The sequence below is a fragment of the Aptenodytes patagonicus genome, chromosome 1 (assembly GCF_965638725.1).
Source record: "Aptenodytes patagonicus chromosome 1, bAptPat1.pri.cur, whole genome shotgun sequence".
Classification (NCBI taxonomy): Eukaryota; Metazoa; Chordata; class Aves; order Sphenisciformes; family Spheniscidae; genus Aptenodytes; species Aptenodytes patagonicus.
The window spans coordinates 95,086,817-95,107,779 of NC_134949.1; the positions used below are offsets into that span (position 1 = coordinate 95,086,817).

At 46.2% G+C, this 20,963-nt stretch overlaps 2 protein-coding genes across 11 annotated transcripts in view; one reads left to right on the plus strand and one right to left on the minus strand.

Moving 5' to 3' along the window:
- The window catches only part of ST3GAL6 (ST3 beta-galactoside alpha-2,3-sialyltransferase 6), a 48,213-nt gene extending 33,174 nt beyond the window's left edge, over positions 1 to 15,039 (plus strand). For all 9 annotated transcript variants that reach the window (XM_076349615.1, XM_076349622.1, XM_076349631.1 and 6 more), the window contains 5 exons: positions 953 to 1,048; positions 3,258 to 3,444; positions 4,527 to 4,664; positions 8,320 to 8,472; positions 10,205 to 15,039. In XM_076349615.1, coding sequence (XP_076205730.1) covers positions 953 to 1,048; positions 3,258 to 3,444; positions 4,527 to 4,664; positions 8,320 to 8,472; positions 10,205 to 10,285 — 655 coding nt within the window. In that variant the 3' untranslated portion in view covers positions 10,286 to 15,039. The remainder of the gene's footprint in view (positions 1 to 952; positions 1,049 to 3,257; positions 3,445 to 4,526; positions 4,665 to 8,319; positions 8,473 to 10,204) is intronic.
- Positions 15,040 to 16,184: 1,145 nt separating this feature from the next.
- Positions 16,185 to 20,963, minus strand: part of COL8A1 (collagen type VIII alpha 1 chain) — a 93,635-nt gene continuing 88,856 nt past the window's right edge. For both annotated transcript variants that reach the window (XM_076349695.1, XM_076349685.1), the window contains one exon: positions 16,185 to 19,816. In XM_076349695.1, coding sequence (XP_076205810.1) covers positions 17,910 to 19,816 — 1,907 coding nt within the window. In that variant the 3' untranslated portion in view covers positions 16,185 to 17,909. The remainder of the gene's footprint in view (positions 19,817 to 20,963) is intronic.

The window sequence follows — 20,963 nt, forward strand, 5'->3', positions numbered from 1 at the left end:
AACCACACATTTTACTAGCATTTGAAATAAGATAGTAGAGAGCAAAAGATACACTTAGAAAACCTGGGATAACTTCGAAAATCTTACCATTACAATTTACTTTCATAAGTTTAGCATTTGTATAATACCTTTTTTTGGGTGCTTTTTAACTCTGAATATATTCTAAACTGGAAAGGAATTACTATTTTGACTGGATGTAGTATATGATCTATTTTGTAGCTCAGTGTTTTATATACTTAGTAATGCTGTCTAATTTGAATCTAGTCATATGAGAATGCAACTTTTAATCAAGCATATCCCTCTTATGTCATGACAGCATGCGCTTCAGCACATGTTTAAACATGTTTAGACCGCACTTTCTAAGTAGAGGGAGAGAAGTCAACATGATTATATTCATTTGAAGAGCCATCACATGTGTCATTGGGCCAAGGTTTTTCAGATGTACTATTCAGAGGCCTGTAAGGTAAACTGTGAACATAAATCTTGCTGCTTTAGCTTATGTTGGAGATCTCTAGAGTTGTGGAGTTGTACAATATTGCAGAAGCACCTTAATTTGAGTTAGGATAGAGTATGTCTGGAAAAACTGGTTGGTATACCCCCAGACTGGGACAAGTTTGAAGCATTGTGGAAGATAATTTATCTAATGGCACCCATATCACCAGCTGGTTAGATGATCTTAAACAGCAAACCACTAGAAAAAGGACACGTATAAAAACAGTTCTACATGAGAGAAGCCATTTCCTGACTTTGGCAGTCCCTGAAATAATGCAGCTGCATTTTTTGAAAGCAGCCTTAGTGTGTGACACAGGATTGAAACTGCTCTGTAGGGGCCAAGGACTGTAAAAGATACAGGACCTCAGTAAATAAGCCAGCTAAATGCAAATATATCATTAATAACAACAATATGAAGCAAGGGAAGCCGTGCATATTAAAAGTTCTGTTTGTTCCACAGCATTGCCTGTCGACGGTGTGTTGTGGTCGGTAATGGAGGAGTACTTCGAAATAAGACGTTAGGGGAGAAAATTGACTCATATGATGTGATAATAAGGTAAATATTATTTCCTTTTCATTTTGTGTACATGCAAAGAATGAACAAACTTTTGCTGTTGGCCAGTAGCTTTGGCGTTTGGTTATTATACAAATGAAAACGTATAAAACTTCCTGTTTTACTTACTCTGTCACAGCCTTCATTTAAAAAGTCTTAGGAGAAAATGGATCAGTGTCTTATTACACAGACTGATTGATACAGGGGAGGAAGGATCACTGAGTGGTCAGTCTGCCTCGTGTACAGATACACACGTGCAAGATGCTGCCATCAGGGATGGGTCCAAGCATGTGACAGCCCAAAGTCCTGCATGTGCCCCTTGCTGTGAGCCAGCATCCCGGGCAGCCCTGCCTCTTACCTTCCACACGATGTCTGTCTTACGTCTGTGCTGGCATGTGCATTGCTTGGAGTGGATTAAACATAACGTTTATGATGGGAAGTCCATCTCAAGGCACGTGTTAGCTGGAGGATGATGTTGATGTCTGCCTCTCTTTCTCAAGCATGTTAGTTCATATTGGAAGTTTGAGATGGCTCGACCTACCAGAGGATGCTGAGGTCTGAAGAGGCGGCTTCTGGACTAGGGAAACTGGGGAAGTGCTCAGAGAGGAACAGGCAAAGGGGGGCGGGGGGGGAAGCTCAAATGCCAAGCAAACTGAAAACGGACTGTTTGGCTAATTATAACAGAATTTTCTGCACACTAAGAAAAAGATAAATCAGTTTCTCCTTTGCAGGAACTGAGATGGTAACTGATTAAACAGCCCTTCTGCCTGTAGGTACCCTGTCAGATAGTGTGCCTGAACCCTCTTTCACTAAAACCTCTGAGGTGCCATTTCAGTTTGTCTGCTTCAACATTGTGTTGAACATTGAACAAAATCTCATTTTTGTTACTTTGCCATCAATCCTAATGCTCATTTCAGTAATAATGTTTCAGTCTTCAAGAACTACCATAAAAAGTTGTGTACAAAGCCTGGAGTTTGACATGCATTTGAAAATGTACTGATAAGGTGGAAATGAATACATGCAATTCTTCAAGTTGTAGCTCCTCTTATAAACTTAAAACTATAGAAAGTGATCCAGATAATATCCCCGTTCTTAGGAAACGTTACTTGCCTGACAACTTTGTGCTTTACAAAAAAACCCCCACCTTGCACTTATTTTCACTGTAGTATAATGATGCAAGGAAGCTCCATGGATTATTTTTAATCTATTTCAAGTATTTGGGCTCCTTGTAGATCTATCTACTCTTCTTAAAATGGAAATCTTCGTGTAGGCTGGCGTCACACGTTTAAAAACAGCTCTAAATTAAAAACTGTTCAGAAATACAGTACGCATTTGTTTACTGTGAATGAACAAAGAGGTGGTGTTTGCATTCTGTATTTAATAACGACTTCTGATAAAACTTTGGTATATTCCCTTGTCTGCATACCTTGTTTTGCAAACATTTGCTCCTAAGCAGTGTGCCTCCTATTCTGAGCAGTCAGTCACATTGGCAGGAATGGAGCATACAGAGACTGCCTGAATTCTCCAAAGAATATGCAACACACCCACCAAGAAGAAACTGCAAGATGGAGACTTAAACACAGCCCCTCCAACACCTCAAAGCAGAGAGACCTGACCCACCTGCTCCCTGTTTATTAAATGGTTATATCCCAAAGCAGTGGTAGCTGTGCTACTGCTTTAAAAAAAAAAAAAGGCAAGAAAAAACCCAACACCCAAAAACCCCCAAACAAAAAAAGCAAACATAAAGATGTATCGGTATCAGGTACACAGTCATAATTCCTGTTCCTGTATGCTGTAGACAGTGAAGGGTATTAAAACATTCTTGAATTGCCTCCTGTATGATTCGTATCATCTAGTAGCATGAATGGAGCAATGGGTAATTCTCCAAGCCAGATACTCTCTTTGGTCTTCTCCAGTTTCTGTGTTTGAGCCAAATCAGAAGGCCTTCTGCTCAAGTGGTGCATGATAAGCAATTGTGTGATTGTATTCTAAACCACCTTGGCCAAGCTCCCATATGTGCTTGATCCCTCTGAGTTAGAGGGTGAGTGCACCTGATTAATTGCTTATCTGCTGTGTAATGTGGTAAGTAAATGCTGGGCCACGGTACCTGGACGTGCTGTCTGTCCTGCAGACTAGTGCGTGTGCCAGCCACTGCACAGTAAGGACATGGGTGGGGTAGTCATTGCCATCTCTGTGTCTCTGTTTTCTGCAGAATGAATAATGGCCCCGTTATAGGGTACGAAGAGGATGTTGGGAGGAGGACGACTTTCCGACTTTCTTACCCAGAATCCATCTTCTCAGATCCGATCCACTATGACCCTAATACGACTGTTGTTCTCATCGTCTTCAAACCACGTGACTTGAAGTGGCTTTGGGAGATACTAGGTGGTCAGAAAATAGTGAGTTTAATTATTCATGGACTTTGGCTCAGCTTGCCACACACCTCGTGAAATACCTGTTTTGGTTTTAACCTTAGTCCTCCTGGCTGGGGGGAGCACTGGATCTCCCAGTCAGTCTGCTCAATATCCCTTTCCCATAAATGCTTCTGTCCTCTTTCTCACCCACATATTTGATCAGTTCCTCACACAAAACAGTTTTCCTCTTGGAAATACTTTTTTTTATCCTCTTCTTAGCAGTGTTTTATATTCTGACATGCATACTCCAGCCGTTTCCCAGATTATTTTATCCTGCGCCCTTGGTGGAATTGCAGAATAATGTTGGAAGGGACCTCTCTCTGGAGGTCTTTAGTCCAAAACCCTGTTGAAAGAGAGCAGGGCCAAGTTCAAAGCCATACCAGGTTCTCAGGGCATCATCCAGGTAAGTTTTGAGTATTTCCAGGGATATTTCTACAATCTCTGTTTCAGTACTGCACCATCCTCACAGGAAAGAACTTCTCATCCCTTCACTGTGCGCCTCCAAGAAGAGTCTGATCCTGTCTCTCGTTTTGTAAACCTCTACCAGATAGTTGAAGATGGGCTGAACAAACCCAGCCTCCTCAGACCCTTCTTGTTTGCTGTGTGCTCTGGCCCCTCGGCCGTTTCAGTGGCCCTCTGCTGAGCTTGCCCCAGTTGGATACTCTCTTGCACGGGGGGAGCTCAAAACAGCATTTGTGAGACCGCAGAAAGGCACAGTGCAAAGTACTTGAGAACGATCACTTCTGTCTACCTATTTTCTGTGCTCTTTATTAATGTGTCCAAGCACACAATGAGCATGTACTGCCTCCAGGGCACGCTGCTGGTGTGTGTTGTCCATCAGGGACCTTTCTGCAAAGCTGTTTTCCAGCCAGCTGGCCCCAGCCTCTGCTGCTGCAGTGGGTTATCCTGTTGCAGGAGCACAATTTGGCATGTGTGTTTGTTGAACTTTGGGAGGTTCAACGCTCCTCCTCTTCTTCCTCAATCTCCTGCTCTTGGATTTTACTCTGGTAAAACCAAAATGAACTGTTTATAGTCATTAAAAATGTGTATTTGCTTGCCTGTTACAGAGTGCTAAAGGCTTTTGGAAGAAACCGGCTCTGAACATGATATACAAATCTAGTCAAATCAGGATTCTTGATCCCAGCATCACCAGAAAAACGGCTTATGAATGGCTTCGTTTCCCAACAAGGTTTCCCAAAAAGGAGGTAGGCTTTTTTCTTCTGTGCCTTTTAGTTTTGTGCACCTAAATGTGTACTCAGAGGTAATTACCTCTTTATTATAGTGGACTATGTTAGAACATCTTTTAGGTTCACATTGCATTAGTTTGCATTTAGGTGGTCCTCAGAAAAGGTGGGAAAATGGAATCCAGAAAGAGAGCAGGTAACCTTGTATGTCAAAAATCTCTTTTTATGGATTCTATAATTAGTACTAAATGAGACTGCTTTTGCAGACAGATAATAATGCCTTTTACAAAATTGGGAAAAGCAGACAGGCATTGGAACATGGCAGATCCAAAGAGCCTCTAGAAATATTAAGGAGTCTTGAATTATTAAAGGTAGGGTGTTTTATAGTTTCTCTTAAAAAAACAAAAACAAAAAAAAAAACAACAAAAAGCCCCCCAAAAAAACCACAAAACCAAAAAAAACAACCCACACAAACCACAAAATGACAAACCAAAAAACCCCCACACCAAACAAAAAACAAAAAAAAAAAAGCCAGACCCCAAAACCCCAACAACCCGGTAATTTTAACACTGCTGCAATTTCATGCTGCTGAGGGCGGGTAGGGACTAGGGAGCATACAGGATATTCCAGCCCCCTGCTAATGACATCTGTCTGGCAGCATTCTTGTGCTTACTGGTTTGATGCCAAGCATTGTAATGAGTTAACCGACAATTTGGACATAAAAATACATTTTAACTGTCAGTTTATGACTGAAGAATGTTTCTGATGAAAGGTAAGGCTTCAAGCTGGAGACCTCCCTTGTGCAGTCAGGACCGACCGTGTGCTGTTTAGCACAAAATATGGTTCCCTGGGGTCACACTGTTGCACAGAGCTGCTTCGCTGGGATCAGGCAACTGACACGCGTGGAAACGTTTGACAGGCTGTTATTGTGGAGTACCTACCACAACTTTTTTCTGGTTTAATCTTTCTTGTATTTGATGGAGTTGAGATTTTTTTTCTTGCTTTTTGGGAATTTTTGTGGCTTTTTTCTTCCTTTTCTCTTTTTTAAATTTCTTTCTTTTCTTGAGTCTGCTAGTGGCTTTTTCCTCCCTTGTTAACTCTCAAACTGGAATACCCAGTTTGGCTGCATGCTTGCTGGGGCTCCATGGTATTTCAGCTCTTCAGCTGAGGATGAGAAGAGAGTGGCATAGTAGTTGGGTGCCTAACTATCTCCTAAAGGGCCACAGAACATCTATGGTCTCCATGACTCCAGAAATCCCTCCTGTCTCCTCCTGTGCTCCCCTCTCAGTGGGAGTAAAAGTAAGACCAGCGCTGGCAGTGAGCTAAAGAGACGTGCGTGGTGTCCTGGAGCTGGTATGGAGGCACAGGCCCTTCAGTTGCCTTGGGTAGCGTGCATGCCCTCTGCTCCTCTCCTGCTCGCTGGGCGCCCCTGCCCAGAGCTGTGGCAGAGCGCGTCCGTGCTTGGAGCCCCTTTCCGCCACCTCCACATCCCACTTGCTCCATCCCAGGGGTTTTGCAGCCCCTTCGTCCCCGGCGGCAGCAATGGTCAAGCTCAGGCATGCTTTTCCTCACTTTTCCTCCCATCTCAGAGGTGGGCCGTGGCTGGGAGCCTGCACATCTGCAGTCGCTCCGGCACAGCTCGGTTAAGCTGCAGGTCATGCCTCGGGGGTTCCCGTTGGCAGGGCAGCCTTTTGCAGGACCCACTTTGGAGCCCTCTGTCCTGTAGCATGTCCCTGGGGAAGGCTGCTGCCGCCTTCGCTGTCCTGTGCTTCAGCCCCCTCTGCCTGCAGGAGACGCCAAAGACCACTATTGCTTTCCCTGCTCTCTACCTTTTCCATTAAGCCAGTCTCATGTTCCCTGTGTGCACGTTTGTGCGTAGTGCAGCAAGCATCTCCGTTTCTTTGTTAGCAACTGCGATGGTGTTAGCAGAGCCGGGAAGAACAACTGTAAAATTGGATGTCCTGCCCCAGCAGCACTGAAGTCAGAAAGTGTTGCAGAGTTATTCCAGGGGTGTGCCTATTCCCATTAAACGTGACTGGCCGAACAAATTTCATTACAGGCTGAGGATGTCTGGATATTGCTAGGGCGCTAGCGTGATAATACATTTTAAAAGTAGCGTTGCTTTTTTTTTTTAGTATATTCTTTTGAGGTGAACTTTATGATGGCCAAAGGTAAACAGAGCTAGTTGCAACCTGTGATATTCCCAATATTTCCAAATAGCACTAAACCTGACATGTAGCATTCCTGCCATAATTTTGCGGTCCTGTTTAGTATGGACATTGCAACAGTCTCACCACTAAGTTTATGATACTGGGCCCCCAGGGCAGAAAGTTATTTTGCTAACTGGCAGGAGCCCTGGGCAACGGTGTGCATTTTAAGTTGATGTTATTTCTGGACTACTCCAGGAATTGTATAAAGGTACCAAAAAAGTCTACGTAAAAGGCAATAGTTCAATTCTGTGACTTTAATTAGGCTTACAGAGCTGATGTTGGTAACTTTTTCCTGGGGATTTGTTCTTTTATCATGATACAGAGGAATATTTTTCTGTATCGTCGAGTGCATCTGCCTTCTCTCTGTACAGAGTTGTCCAGTACTGGTTTGCCTACTTTGTTTTTCAGAGGCAAATGAACTGAGCCTTGGGTAAGAGTTCAAAAAAGGATGTGATTTTGTGCTCAGTTTGAGGTTTGATTTCAGCTGCCGAAAGTGTGTAGCTCATTTGGTCTCTGAGAAAATTGTTATTTTAGCTAAGAAGGGCATTAGTGCCTGAAAATTTTGCCCATTTCTAGGGACACTTTTTCCTCTTGGCTTCATCTGTTGGTCTAATGAAAGAGTTCACCTCTCTCTACAAACCGTGCCTCGTTTACTTCCCCAGATCATTTTAGCCACTGCTGCTGCTAAAACAGTCATGTACTTGATCACGAGATAGGACAGATAGTTGCAATGAATTGTTCTATGCTTTTGTAAGAAATACTAATTTTCGGTTAGGTGCTCTCTTAATTTTGCAGAGTTAAAATCTGTTTATGACCTGCTCTTGATATTTTACATTGCATTGACTTCTGAGCTATCTCACCGTAGGGAGAAGTAAGAAATTTTATCTACAGTTTCTTTTCTTCTAATGGAAATAGTGGGGGAAGGTCTAAAGCCGTGTTCTTATGGGATTTCCCTGTTTTGAAAAAGTTCAAATACAGCCAAATTTATGTAACAGTAGCATTCATGGTTTTTTAGTTTGGTGTTACGAAGATTTGAGGCATGTCATGTTATTCTGTTTGTCTGTATCACCATCATCTAGAAACTTCTGAACACATCTGCTAATTCATCAAATTTGACGAGGTGAAATCGTTTCCAATATATTGAAGCCTTACCAGTTTCATGAAAGTAGGTTGCTGAGCAGGGGGATGGGGAGACCCTCCTGATGACTATGCGGAAGGAAGGGCTACAGTATGGGCTCAGCCCTCACTAGAAACCGGAGAATCCCAGGGAAGGCCAACGTGGCAGACGCTCCGGTCATGGAAAACCTGCGGGCAGTCCTTACGAGACACAAGGGGATCAAACTACAAACCCAAACATCTGTAGAAGAGCCAGGCTGCCCGATTACCGCTGTCTTCGTCCTTAGGTTTGCTGTTCCCGTCAAGCTGCCAGTTATTTATGTATGTGTGCTCTTTCTGTTTCGTTTTAGAAACCCAAGCATCCAACCACGGGGCTAATTGCCATTACACTAGCATTTCACATATGCCATGAAGTTCACCTGGCAGGCTTCAAGTACGACTTCACTGACAAAAACAGTTCTTTGCACTACTACGGCAATGACACAATGTCTCAGATGATGAAGGTAACAAACACCTGTTTGTGCTGAGAGAAATATAGCTGGTAACTGGGGAAGACAATTCAATATAGATAGAAGTGTGTGGACTGCAGGTCAGAAAGGCCTCCTGTCTTCTCCTGGTTCAGCTGCTCATGGGTTAACATTGCTTGAAGCTCTTCATCTCTGCTTTTGTTTCTGAAAAATGTGGATAATGGTATTTGTGTCCCTTGTGCTACACCATATTCTGCAACGTCTGCATGAGATACGTCCATTTGTATGTTCTGTTTTGCTTTGCTGGCGTTACCCTTAGGCGACGCAGCTCTTGTGCATAGAGGCGTATTTGCTACACTGTCAGAACATGAATAGCATTGTTTCTGTTCGCATTCTCTTTTTTCCTTGGCACCTACTTGCACAAGTTGTCATAGTTACCAAACTTCTTAAAAAAGAGAAAGAGCAGCAAAGGGAAGTGGAACGAGTTAAGACGTACAAACTTGCAGTTAGGAAAAGAACTGAATTTCAGAAATTGAAAGCAGAAAAGAAAAGCAGCTCTTGGCGGTGGGGGGGGGGGGGGCGCACGCGTTAGGAAGAGAAGGAACTGCTTCCAGGAGGGGGAAGCCACAACTCGCCAGGAGAGGGAGCAGCAGGAGGCTGGCAAACATCGGGGATGCCTTCTCCTCCCTCCTGCTTTGCTGCCGTCATGCCTCAGTTTTCTTTTATGTCTCTGCTCGTCTTCAGCTCTGTACTCCGAGAAACTCCATCTCAGCCCTTTACCTCAATGTGAACAGTTTTCTCTTCCATGTGCATGCCCAGCACATGTGGGGACCATTTTCTCTCCTTCTCCCTTTCCTGGAGAGGAAGGGTAGGGGCAATGCCTGTAGGAGCCTCTCATGTCTCTCTGAGGACTCCTAGGTGCCTGCTGCTCTGAGATAATTTTCCTCTGACACTGAACTCTCTTCATTTTGAGGCTCCTCTCTGCAGGTGCTTTTTTGCAACATATACCAAGCTTGGGTAAGGTTGATCACTAGTTGAATAGACATCCATAAGTTTCCTAAAATCTTGAAACTTTAAAAAACAAACTACTAAACAAAAACCTTATCACTAATTCTTTAGTGGCATTAAGTTGTAAATATTATATATGTATAATCTTTTATGCAGTATTTGTATTCATTTTAATTTACTGGATTCAGTGTCTTAAGATTGTCAGTAAACTTACTTCCCTTGTGCTGTCCTCCACTAACCTCAGTGGTCTCTTGCGTATCCAGGATCTGGATACAGCACAGAAGATGGGTTGGTTTTGGCTGGTTGAAACGGATTGGCAGGATGCATCCAATTGACGAGTGCCTGATGTGTGCTTTTCAAGAACCTGCACTGAGCTTTGAGAATTAGTCATTTTCTGACTGCATGCGCTGTAGATGTGGTTATGCAGCTGTTCCCTCTAAGCACGGGGAGGAGTTGGGAGAGTTAGTAATGGAAGGACTTCTGTGAGACCACGTCTCACCCATCCTGGCCACTGAAGGATCACCCCTTTTGGTTTGTGTCCCAATGGAAAATCTAATCTAGTTTTGAGTGCTCGAGTTACTCACCGGTCTTCTTGGGAGACTGTGCTACAGCCTTTGCTAAGAAGTCCTTTCCCCAGAGCTTTTCTACTCTTGGCGTCTTCCAAGTATCACAGGTAATTAAAAGGAAAGAACAGTGAAGTGATGCTTCTGGTAATTTGAATTTAATTTATTTTTTTTATTGTTCTCTTGCATCTCTTTAGAATGAATACCACAACATCAACGCTGAGCAGAAATTTTTGAAGAAGCTTATAGACAAGAACTTTGTGGTCAATTTGACGTGAAAGCTGAATGGAAAATACGAAGAACAATCACTATTTTCAAGATTTGAAAAATTTTTATTTTTTGTATGACATTTTTATTTTTTAAGTGCAGCGTAACTGTTTACTGTTTAAAAGGAGCACAGAAACCTCACCAAGGCAGAAGCTTCTTCTAAGCCTGAGGGTAATGGACTATTGCAAACAGAGTTAACTGAATTTCTGTGAAGCTATTTAATAATGGGAAAACCATGAAACTTTCAGCTGAAAGTATCAGGGATATATAAAAATGTGATGCACATCACTTATTTATCAGCAAGAACTCTTTCCAAATGATCACTTCTCTGGAATACTTTTGTTTCTGATGTTGTCCTCTGAAAGAGTTACACTGTCAAGAAACTGAGACGACCGGTGTTAAATTAGTAGATGGATGTAAAGTCTTGAATGTCTGTCTTGTAGTATGAAAATGGCTTTAAAATGGTGCCTAAAAATCATTACTGTGTGTTTGGGAGGAGGGGGAACATACAGAACGTACAGGTTTTGGCCTGCCCTACTCCTGAGGAGGGGACATCCATCTTCAGCAAAGAAGCCACAGCTTCTGCACTGGCCATCGACTCTGAGCTGCTGTCTGCCTTTGCTGAAGGTGAAGACCCTTTGGTCCGATTTGTGGAGATGTTGGTATTGACAGTGCTCGTGTTGTACCCGGTTTATGGAAAACCATACTCTCCGTGCTGTGCGTCCAATAAATTTTACAGTGGGTGACTTGAGTTAGAAAAGAGGGAGTATGAAGACGGAAGAGTTGTCCTAACTTACCTGCGTGTCAGCTGCTTCCCCCAGACCACAACAGAAACACGAGTGGGGACAGAGATGTTCGTGCCTGAGGTGAAATTTAGAGCCAACGCTTGTTGGATTCCTAGATCTCCAGGACAGGATCTCATGTATCTTTCTGTTGGCTCCCCAAGAATCGAGGTGTATTTTTGCAAATGGGCACAATCTCCTTTCTCAGATGCTGTAGTGCATTTCCACCTTTGAAATGCATCAATATGAGCAATGAATGTTCCCATTTTTGGCAGTAGAGTGTGCTAGGGAATATCCGGGATGTACCTCAGCTGAATTATTATTTGGCTTCTGTTCACCTCTTCTGTCTTGACATTCAGGTTTAAAGGATGTGGCTGAACTAAATCATTTAGCGGTGGGAACTTATGCAGGATTTTAATTGAAACATTTAATGGGATGTTTGTTTCCTGTAGTGGTTTGTCTCAGACAAGCCTGCTGAATAAGTTAAATCTGCCTGGGCATGCCCTTGATAACTGTCAAAGACGAACAAGTAATACGCTGTTCCAATTCTCTCATAGGGTGTATATATACTATTTTTTTTTAAATTGTGGCAGATTTGCTTAAAGATCTTGTGGTTATCTTGATCAATCACGCCTAAAGAAAGCACAAAGAAGTCCACTTAAAAAAACAAACAAACAAAAAGTCTTCAAAGTTGGTAGAAAAACCTTTGCCACTGTTTATTAAAAATTATATAGAGAGTTTTAGTACATTTAGGAGCAGCGCAAACAATTACAGTGTGAATAAAAGCCTCTAGAAGGTTAAGAGCACGTTATTTGTGTTTTCAGAAGCTGAGGATTACATGAGTACTGAACACAATTTCTTTGCTGTAGCAATGTAGAGGAATAAGCATTGAAGTGACCAAAGAGTCGTCTTTCTTTTTTCCTATTTCTCTTGCAGGGTGCAATAGGTATTTAAAAAAACCCCACCTCCCCGTAGTTCTCATCTTCCTCTTTAGCGCCTTGGCTCTGCCGTTTGGGAATTCGTGAGGGCACTGTGATTTGGAGGGGAGCCACAGCTGCAGGGGAGGAGGCTTGTGTCTTCGCCTAATGACTCCTGAGCTTTGGTCCGTTTCAAGCAAATTGGACGTGTCTGAAATAACTCCGGATGTCATAAAAATCTGTGGCAGGGCGTGGGGAAGGACCCAGACGTGTCCCCAGCAAGGGACAGGCAGTGCCACGGTGTCCTGCCAGCTGGATGTGTGTTCCCTGGGCCCAGCTGCGGCAGGTGATGCTGCAGGGGGTGGCCCTTGGTCCAGCCGTGCGCAGGGCGGCAGGCAGAGAGTGTGGAGGAGAGGGGAGCGCGGGAGGTCCTGGGGCACCGGAGCAGGTGACTCTGGTGGTGGAAATGTAGGAAACCAGAATTTCTTCACCAGGTGGCAGAAGGGCTCTTACTCAGTTATTTGTGTTTGCTTTTTTCTTTTTTTTTTTTTTTTGAATGTGCATGCTTCTGAGGCTTTGAGGAGATCTTTGTTTAAAAATCTGAATACAGTCAGGTGGGGTTTTGCATCAGAAAACAGTGACACTACTGTCTTTCTCTCTACCAGCATTTATTTCTCATTATTATCTCAGTTAATTAAAAAGGTTTTTATGTGACTCTGCACCCCCAGACCTGCAGTGATTTAGACTACTGACAATAGCAATTCCACATGAAAAAAAAATGCCAAGGTAAGGCTTTTTGCAAAGATCGTGGTGGTGTCTGAGCTCTCTGCGTAGAAGTCCTTGGTAGATCTCGGGCTCTGTTGAGAGCAGCGCCAGGCAGAAGCGGAGGGCTGCCTCTTCCCCCTCGAAACCCGTGGTGGCTCCCGGAGCCGGGCCCCCCAGCTCTCCCACGGGCTGCCGCCGCAGATCCAGCCCCATCCGTGTAACGTCACGCAGTACGCTGACTGAGAGGATTTTTTCCCAGGAGAGCTGTTGAATTTGCCCTCTCCTCCCAGTGCCTGGTTCTTGTAACGGTGCAGGCTGCTTCCTTCTGCTTCTCCACCCCCCATCCAGGGGGCAGGGTAGGCGGGTAGGGAGCTGTGGTTCTGAGGATGTGGTTACTTTCTCTGCTTTATTTCCTCTCCGGAGATACTCTTCCCACTAATCTAAACTGATTCCTTCTCCTAACTTTCCTAGGAGATTTTCTGCGCTTTTTTGGGTTTTGTTCTGTTACAGTTAGAATCCCCCCAAAATAATTGGAAAAGAGGCTTCATGGCAAGCAAATTGTACCCCCCCCGCCCCCCCAACTCTTTTATTTCAGATAAACTCTTTTTTTTTTTTTTACTACATCAGCTTTGTCTCCTTAGGATTTTTTTAAAATAATATTTTATATTCTCAATGCATTTAATATGTTGTCTACAAGCATTTATCCTTATCGGCTGCTCCTTTTTATTTCTTCTTAATAAGCCTCCCCATTTGTATGACTGATTTATTTTTGAAATTAAACAGTACTCCCGGGGATCTTTTTCCCCCACTTCTGTGCTCCTGCAGGGAGGTCAAGTCTGCGTATGCCAGGGTTACTGTCCCAGGGTGACTGAGTAACATTGAGAGCCAGACCTGTTCACTGGGGACCGAGCCAAGAGCTGATACCGTTGATAAACCACAAGGTACTATGTTCTTTTGAAAGCACAGCTTGCAGGCCAGTAGCTTTTCTCTTCAATAATAAGCGGTGACCCAAGTGATTCATTCCCCCCCACCCCCCCCGTAAGACGTTTTGGTAGGATTCTGTGTACGCCAGCCCTGCTCCGTCACCCGCTTCGCACAGTCATTTCTGCTATGCTGTCTTGAGGACGGGTACCGCTTTCACACTAACTTCATGCAGGCAAGAATTACCTACACGCGGTGCGTTTCTCAGTAATGCCCACAGATCACAGTGGCTCTTCTATCCGGGCACCCGTTTTCACAGGCGTTTTGCGATACCAAAGACTTGCCTTGGGGCTCTTTGAAAAAAGCAATAATGCTAACTCCAAATACTTTGATCTTCTCTGAGAGCGAGCTGCTATTAAGATTTTCTTTTTCCATTTTTTGCCATTCCTGAAAATGAAATCTCTGCGCTGAAACTTCCCTTTAAAAGCTACCCAATTTTTTTATCACAGCAGCAGCAGTGAAGCTGCCAATTTTGAATCCCAGGGCTAGCTTTATTTCCATCTCTGGTAACGGTGTAACTATATAGGTACCCAGTGCCTCACATCGATTTTCTTCCTGTATCAATTGCAAAGTCGGATGCAATTCTTCCTTCTTCCACCGTCCCGTTCTCCAGCAGCCTGCTGAATTTCAAGACAGCGGCATCCTACAGCAAAGGTGCTCCTGCATTTTACCTGCCACCCCCCTCAAAATGCTGCACCATCAGAAAGACTCAGCTCTAAGGTACCAAAGTACGCACAAAACAGGCAGGATGACACGCATCAGCCGAAAGCTCTCTTTGGCTCAGACTTCTAGGGGTTCTTTTGTTTGTTTTTCTGTCAGGGAAAGTATTTTTTCCTCTGCTGTAATAATTAAGGGAAGTACGGAGATACGACTTCAGAAGGAAGGTCACAAACTGTTGCACTAAATACGACTCAGAGTGCCTAAAAGCTATTACTAAATGACATTTCCAGTGACTGTATTGGTGATGATAATACAGAATCACGACTTCGATGTTTAATAATTGGCGTGTGGTACCTCTTGTTTCCTATGCCACGCTTTCCTTTTTAACAATGCCCTAGGAGGTAGTATGAATACCTTAACTTTTAAGTGGAGTCTGATATTTAAGAACACATGAAGCTCGACGTCTGGTTTTGGTATCGGTAAATACTTACATTGTTTGCCATTTGTCTTAAGCTTTATATGCCTTTAAAGCGCTGGCTGTATTTTGATGACATTCTTACAAGTGTTGACATTGTTTCAAGTGAAATTTTGAGTGCTACAAATGGAAAGAGATTATTTTCCTGTGAATAAACGGCGTTAAAGATGGTGCCTTCAGGCTTATTTTTGCAAGGTCATTGCTCTGTGTGTGTGCGGATGCGCACGTGTGCCCAGCCCCATTATTAATGCTGTGTAAAGTACATACAGCGTTGTCACATACGGCATTGAGTTTCAGAACAAACTTTGGTGCTTAGCAGAGCAAACGGAGCTGAAAATTTTTGAACCTAGGTAGGCTGAGCTGTACTGCGGGTGGAGATCTCGCTCCAGGCTGAGTGAAAGCAAAACTGGGACAGAGTTTTTGTGGGTAAGATCAAGAGCAGCATCCTCCCGATTTTAATTTTTCATGTTTTCTTAATTACAAGTCGTTTAACTAAGAAGATGGTGTGTGGCGGAAGACTTTAGATAGAAAGTGAGGGACATTGATTGCGATACTTCGCTCATGTTTTTTCTTTCTCTCTGCGCAGTAAAAATGAGATGCTGGGGAGTCGCTTAGCCAGCGGCTTCAGGGAGTCTAAGGGAGATTTAGAAAACGATGACCTGACACAAGTAGGTATTCAAAGCATTCATTTTAGCATTGACAGTTTAGGAGTTGGCGAGCTTGGAGGAAATGCCTGTCTTTGAAGTGAGATCGGGGGAGCCACTCCGTGGATTATCATTTACTCCCCGCAGCGGAGCCACAGTTGAATAGTGATGTAGGTCAGTGACAAATATGTTGCTGCTTTCACACTAGGTTTTTGCTGCAGGTGAAAAAATGGGGAGGGGGAGGAATGGGAAAAGCTGTTTTCAAATCGCAAGGAGAGCCAGGGAGGTGGCGTGCATCTCCCAGCCTGGGCACCCGGCTTTGGCTTTTTAGGCGAGCACAAACCCTTGACAGCACACCGCTACGATGTCCGATTTCTTGGCTTCCCGTGCGCTGCCCCTGTGCCTTTTTAAGCTGCGCTCCTGCGTCGGCTCGCGCTGAGCAGGCGCCCGTCCCCACAGCCCACCTGCGGGAGCCCCTTGCTCTGCGTGTTCCCCCCAGCCCCAGCCGTGCTCTCCCACGAAATGCGATGCCAGGACAGCGCCTTCCCCCCACTGGCTTAGGGCAGGTTTTGCCAGTAGAGGGGAACTAAAGAAAAGGGTATCGCACTTTCTTTTTTTTTTTTTTTTTTTTTTTTTTCCCCCCTCTCATACTGGGCTGTCAGTGGTTTCAGAAGGTCCTTGTGGTCTGATGTATGAATTCAGTGGGTTGAATGTTCCTTCCAGCAGTTCTGCTGAATGAAGACAGGATTTTTTTTTTTTTTAAGATATTTAATAAGATATTTTTTTCAAATCAGTACAAAAATTTTAAATACAAAATTATTTGCTTTTGACATATCTCATATATTCTGGGAACACACCGAAGTCACCAATGCCTGGTAAACTGTCCATCCATTCCTGCCACCGTTCCATAAAATTTCTGAGATAAAGCACCACATTATATCACTGGAGTCCTTAGTCAATGTTAGGCTGCATTAAACTCTGCATTTAAATAATGGTAATGCCAGTTAAATCCAATCTTAGTTGTGCATGAAAAATCTAGTTCATTTTTGAATCAAAAGCGGTAGCATTAGCTAAAGACATTGAAGAAGTGATGAGTATTTAACTCTTTCAACTAGCATAACAGTGTGTGATGTGCAGCACTGTACAGGGAACCACAGCAAAGTACCCTGCCCTTTGGAAGCGAATACTTTTGAGGTGAGATTAGCACCGTGGATGAACAGACAGCTCTTGCAGAGAAGTTGGTTTCCTCACGCACAGAAAAGATCGAGGCCTGCAGGTTCTCCTTGACAACTGGTAACATATAAATAAGGATTGGAAATCAGCTTTTCTATAAAATGAAGTTCTCGGATCAATTTGCGTGATCAGTATTGTGCCGGTACAGTTACCGGTTGATCTCAAACAACAAACTAGTTCATTAGCGAACAGAGCTACTTCTGCTTTGCCTAGTCATTGAAGAGTACGCTGATTTAATTTTCGCTGAGTGGCAGAATACGCGTCTCTTCTGACAAGCCAAACAGACGCAGGTTCTTAGCGCGAGCACAGAAATCCCAGCGCATTTATACCGCCCTGCTGTATTGCCACGTGTCGGCCAAGATGTCTCAATCACGTGGCACAAAGCAAACGGGGAGCCCTTCGTTTTTGTCTCTGATCTACCTCACCTACTTCAACTGCACAAATGCAGATGGAGACTTTTCGAGTGCTGTGGCATTTGGAGGTGAACCCGGCGCCTGCTGGAGTCAGTGGCGGCGTTCTGGGTCCAATGACTGCCGGAGAAGGCTTGCGGAGAATAGTTACACCATCAGTACTCCTTTTCCATCATAAATAAATTATTCAGGAAAAAAACACACCTGCAGGAACATTTTATATGGGGGGAAGGGAAATAAAGGTCTCCAGCTAAGAGAACCTTTGCTTGTCAGGCAGACCTGCTGTCAAAAAAACCCCCCAAAACCCCCACCCAAACAAATAAAAAGCCACTCAAATTTTTCCATATAATTTGAGACAGACCTACTCTGGTTTAAGTCACTGGTTTTCATCTCATAACTATGATCAATGCAACAGTCAACTATGCAACAGGAGTGAGTGACGTACACTGAATGAACTTGAACCTTAGTACTGAATTACTGTGAATGAAATGAAGTAAGCATGGCATCACAGAAATATATAATGTACAGCTAATATGTCCCCCTTGGGTGCAAAACAACTGTTTAGGAACCTGATACACATCTTTAGATACGTTCACCACACCTTTTTTTTTTAATAACTAGCTGTGCATAATGTTGAACTTTGTATTTTTTTTTTTAATACAAGATGGTCCGAAACAGTCATAAAATGCATCTTTCATGGTATAAAAGTTTGAAGCAGAGAAGAAAGGTTTTGATTTTGTGTGTATGTGCGTGTGTCTGGTTTTTGTTTTACATGGGATACAATAAATATCCTGAAAAAGACGAATGAACGTACTGCCCGGCATAGAGTCCTGCCGCCTGCTCGGATGGCATTTGAACGTAAACCTTGTCTCCGTGCATCAGCTGGACAACGGCGCTGCCCGAAGCCTGGTCCAGGAAGCCCTTCTTGTACTCGTCGTAGGTGTACATCAGCGGCTCATTGTTCTTGAACAATGCCACCCAGACGCTGGCCCCTTTACAGTGGACGTGGTAGGCGAAGTAGTAGACGCCGGGGATCTCGCAGGTGAAGATCCCCGTCTGGGGGTTGTAGTTCTGCCGGCCGTTGTAGAGGAGCTTGTCGAACTTCACGGGCACCCCGACCCGGGGGAAGGGGGTGAGGAGCTCCGCCGTGAACGCGGGCATCTCGTAGACGGCGCCGCCAGCCTTGCCCTTCTTGCCCATGTAGCCGTAGGGGGGCTTGACGCCGTCTATCCCCGGCCCCACCTCGGGCAGGTACTGTCCCACGGCCGGCGGAGTGGGTGGGATGATGACAGGGGGACCTGGGGGCCCGGGGGGGCCGGGCGGGCCCTGGAGTCCCGGCTGGCCAGGGGGACCGAGTGCCCCAGGCTTCCCCGGGGGTCCCTGCAGCCCTGCAGCACCAGGTTTGCCCACGCCGGGGAAGCCGGGGGGTCCGGGCAGGCCGGGCTCCCCCTTTGCCCCCGGCAGCCCCGGGGGCCCGATGGGACCGCTGGGTCCCGCGATGCCCGGGATGCCCGAGGGGCCCTGAAGCCCCTGGGCACCAGGGAGCCCCGGCTCGCCCTTTGGCCCCACGAGCCCTGGGACACCTGGCAGCCCTGGCAAGCCTTTGTGTCCAGCTTCCCCCTTGGGCCCTGTGGGGCCCGGCAGCCCCCGCAGCCCGGGAGCCCCCACTTCCCCGGGAAAGCCTGGCTTTCCCGGAAACCCCTGTAGGCCGGGTTCGCCCTTGGGACCAACCGGTCCCGGCGGCCCCATGGCGCCCCCTTCTCCTTTGGGTCCCGGGAAGCCGGCAGCCCCCGGGGGGCCCATGATGCCCGGCAGTCCTGGCTGGCCTGGCTCCCCCGGCGGCCCCCCCATGCCAGGCGGCCCGGCGTGCCCCTTCTCCCCCTTTGGCCCCAGGGGGCCGGGCAGTCCACCCACACCACGCTCACCTTTGGGCCCGGGGAAGCCCGGCTTCCCAACCCCAGGGAGGCCGGGGGGCCCCGGCAGGCCTGGCAGGCCTTGCTCCCCTTTGCCACCCGGGAAGCCTGGCTGGCCAGGGATGCCATCCTGGCCAGGTTTGCCAACGCCAGGCAGGCCGGGAGGGCCTTGGATCCCGGGGACCCCCGGGGGCCCCTGCAGCCCCAGCTCTCCTGGGGGTCCGGGTTTGCCCAGGGGGCCCTGCGGGCCGGGGAAGCCGACCATGCCCGGCTTACCGACCCCCGGCAGCCCCACGGGGCCAGGGGGGCCAGGCAGCCCGGGTGGACCTTTCAGCCCCGGCAAACCTGGGATCCCGATGCCCTTCTCCCCTTTTGGCCCTGGGATCCCAGGGGCTCCCGGGGGCCCCTTCATCCCGGGCTCGCCCTTCGGCCCCGGCTGTCCCTGCAGCCCCGGAGCACCCGCCTTCCCTATGCCGGGAAGCCCGTGGGGCCCTGGCGGTCCTTGTGGCCCGGGTATCCCCATGGGCCCGACCTCCCCCTTTGGCCCCATCTCCCCTCTCGGCCCTGGGGGCCCCATGACCCCCGGTTTCCCCGGCATCCCCGGCAAACCTGGCTTCCCAATTCCTGGATACCCTTGCGGGCCTGGTTTTCCTTTGGCTCCTGGCACACCGTGACCCGGTAATCCTGGTGGCCCCGGTGGCCCTCTTGGTCCAGGCTCACCGGGGGGACCTTGCTCGCCCCTCAGACTGCGTATGGGTATTTCTGGGTCAGGGAGAAAAGAAAAAGAAAAAAAGAAAAGGGGAGGGGGAGAGACAAAGGTGATTGCAATCGCATCCTTCGAGGAACACGAAGGCAGTTTTGAATTGAATGTGCTTGTTTTGATGCCTCTCGGTTTTGTGGTAGTCGGGGAGGCAGAGCTGGCCAGCGAGTTACAGGTCGGTGTTTGGAACAAAGAGGATGTTCCTACTGTTTTGCATACCCAAACTTGCGTGCATGTCTCTGTTCCCATAAAATAATTATTTTGCATCTTATTTGCTGATTTTTTGCCACGCAAAAGCCATTGCACTTTACTGGTGTTTTCCACCTATACAATCTTAAGCAGCGAAATCTGCTTTTGTCCCATATTGCTGTAGACTAACCTACTTTTAAGAGTTTTTGCAGGACACAGAAGCTGCTCGGTGCTCCCGTGCTGTAGGAGGAGATCTGGCATAAAAGTGCTTTTGCTGGAGGGGCTTACACTAGCAAGATCAATTAAAAAAGATTGTATCAGTAAGAAGTTTGTACGTAGGTATGACTGCATTTTCACCAAGGCTTTGGTTCCCATTAAGATATGACTGGAAACCTACAGCCTTACGCAGCATTGCTAAGCTCCCACAGGTTTTTGGCGTAGCCGCGTCTATTTAGAGCTCTTCTAAACACTTCACAAAATGCTTTTATTGTCCAAACCCACATTTTTGTCTATGTGACCACTTAGCATTGCAGGTCAGGGGGAGGGAGTTGCTGCGTGGGAGTGGTTGTGCTGGGGTTGGTCGCTTTTCAAGCTGCAGGCTTTTTCTGTTAAGTGGAAAGTCTGCTTCTCTCCGGCTCTGAAATGGATAAAGACACGAGAGGTTTTGGGGAAGGGGACAGATAAGGTTTCAGGGCAACAGAATTAACTGTTCTTTGGGAGGCAGAAACCCTCCCTCTCAGCACATGTTGTGTTTTATGCACATAGAAAACCTCATTTGCTCACAAGATGGGTTGGTTTTACTATAGCCAGTCGTGCTTGTTCAGACACTCCAAAAATAGGCCCTGAAATCTTCGATTTCCCTCTGAAGCCGGCGGAGGCTGTGGTTACGCTGAACCCTCAATAAGACGAAGAGTTAACCAGCTTGTCTGAAGTCGCATGGACGCTCACTGTCCCCACAAG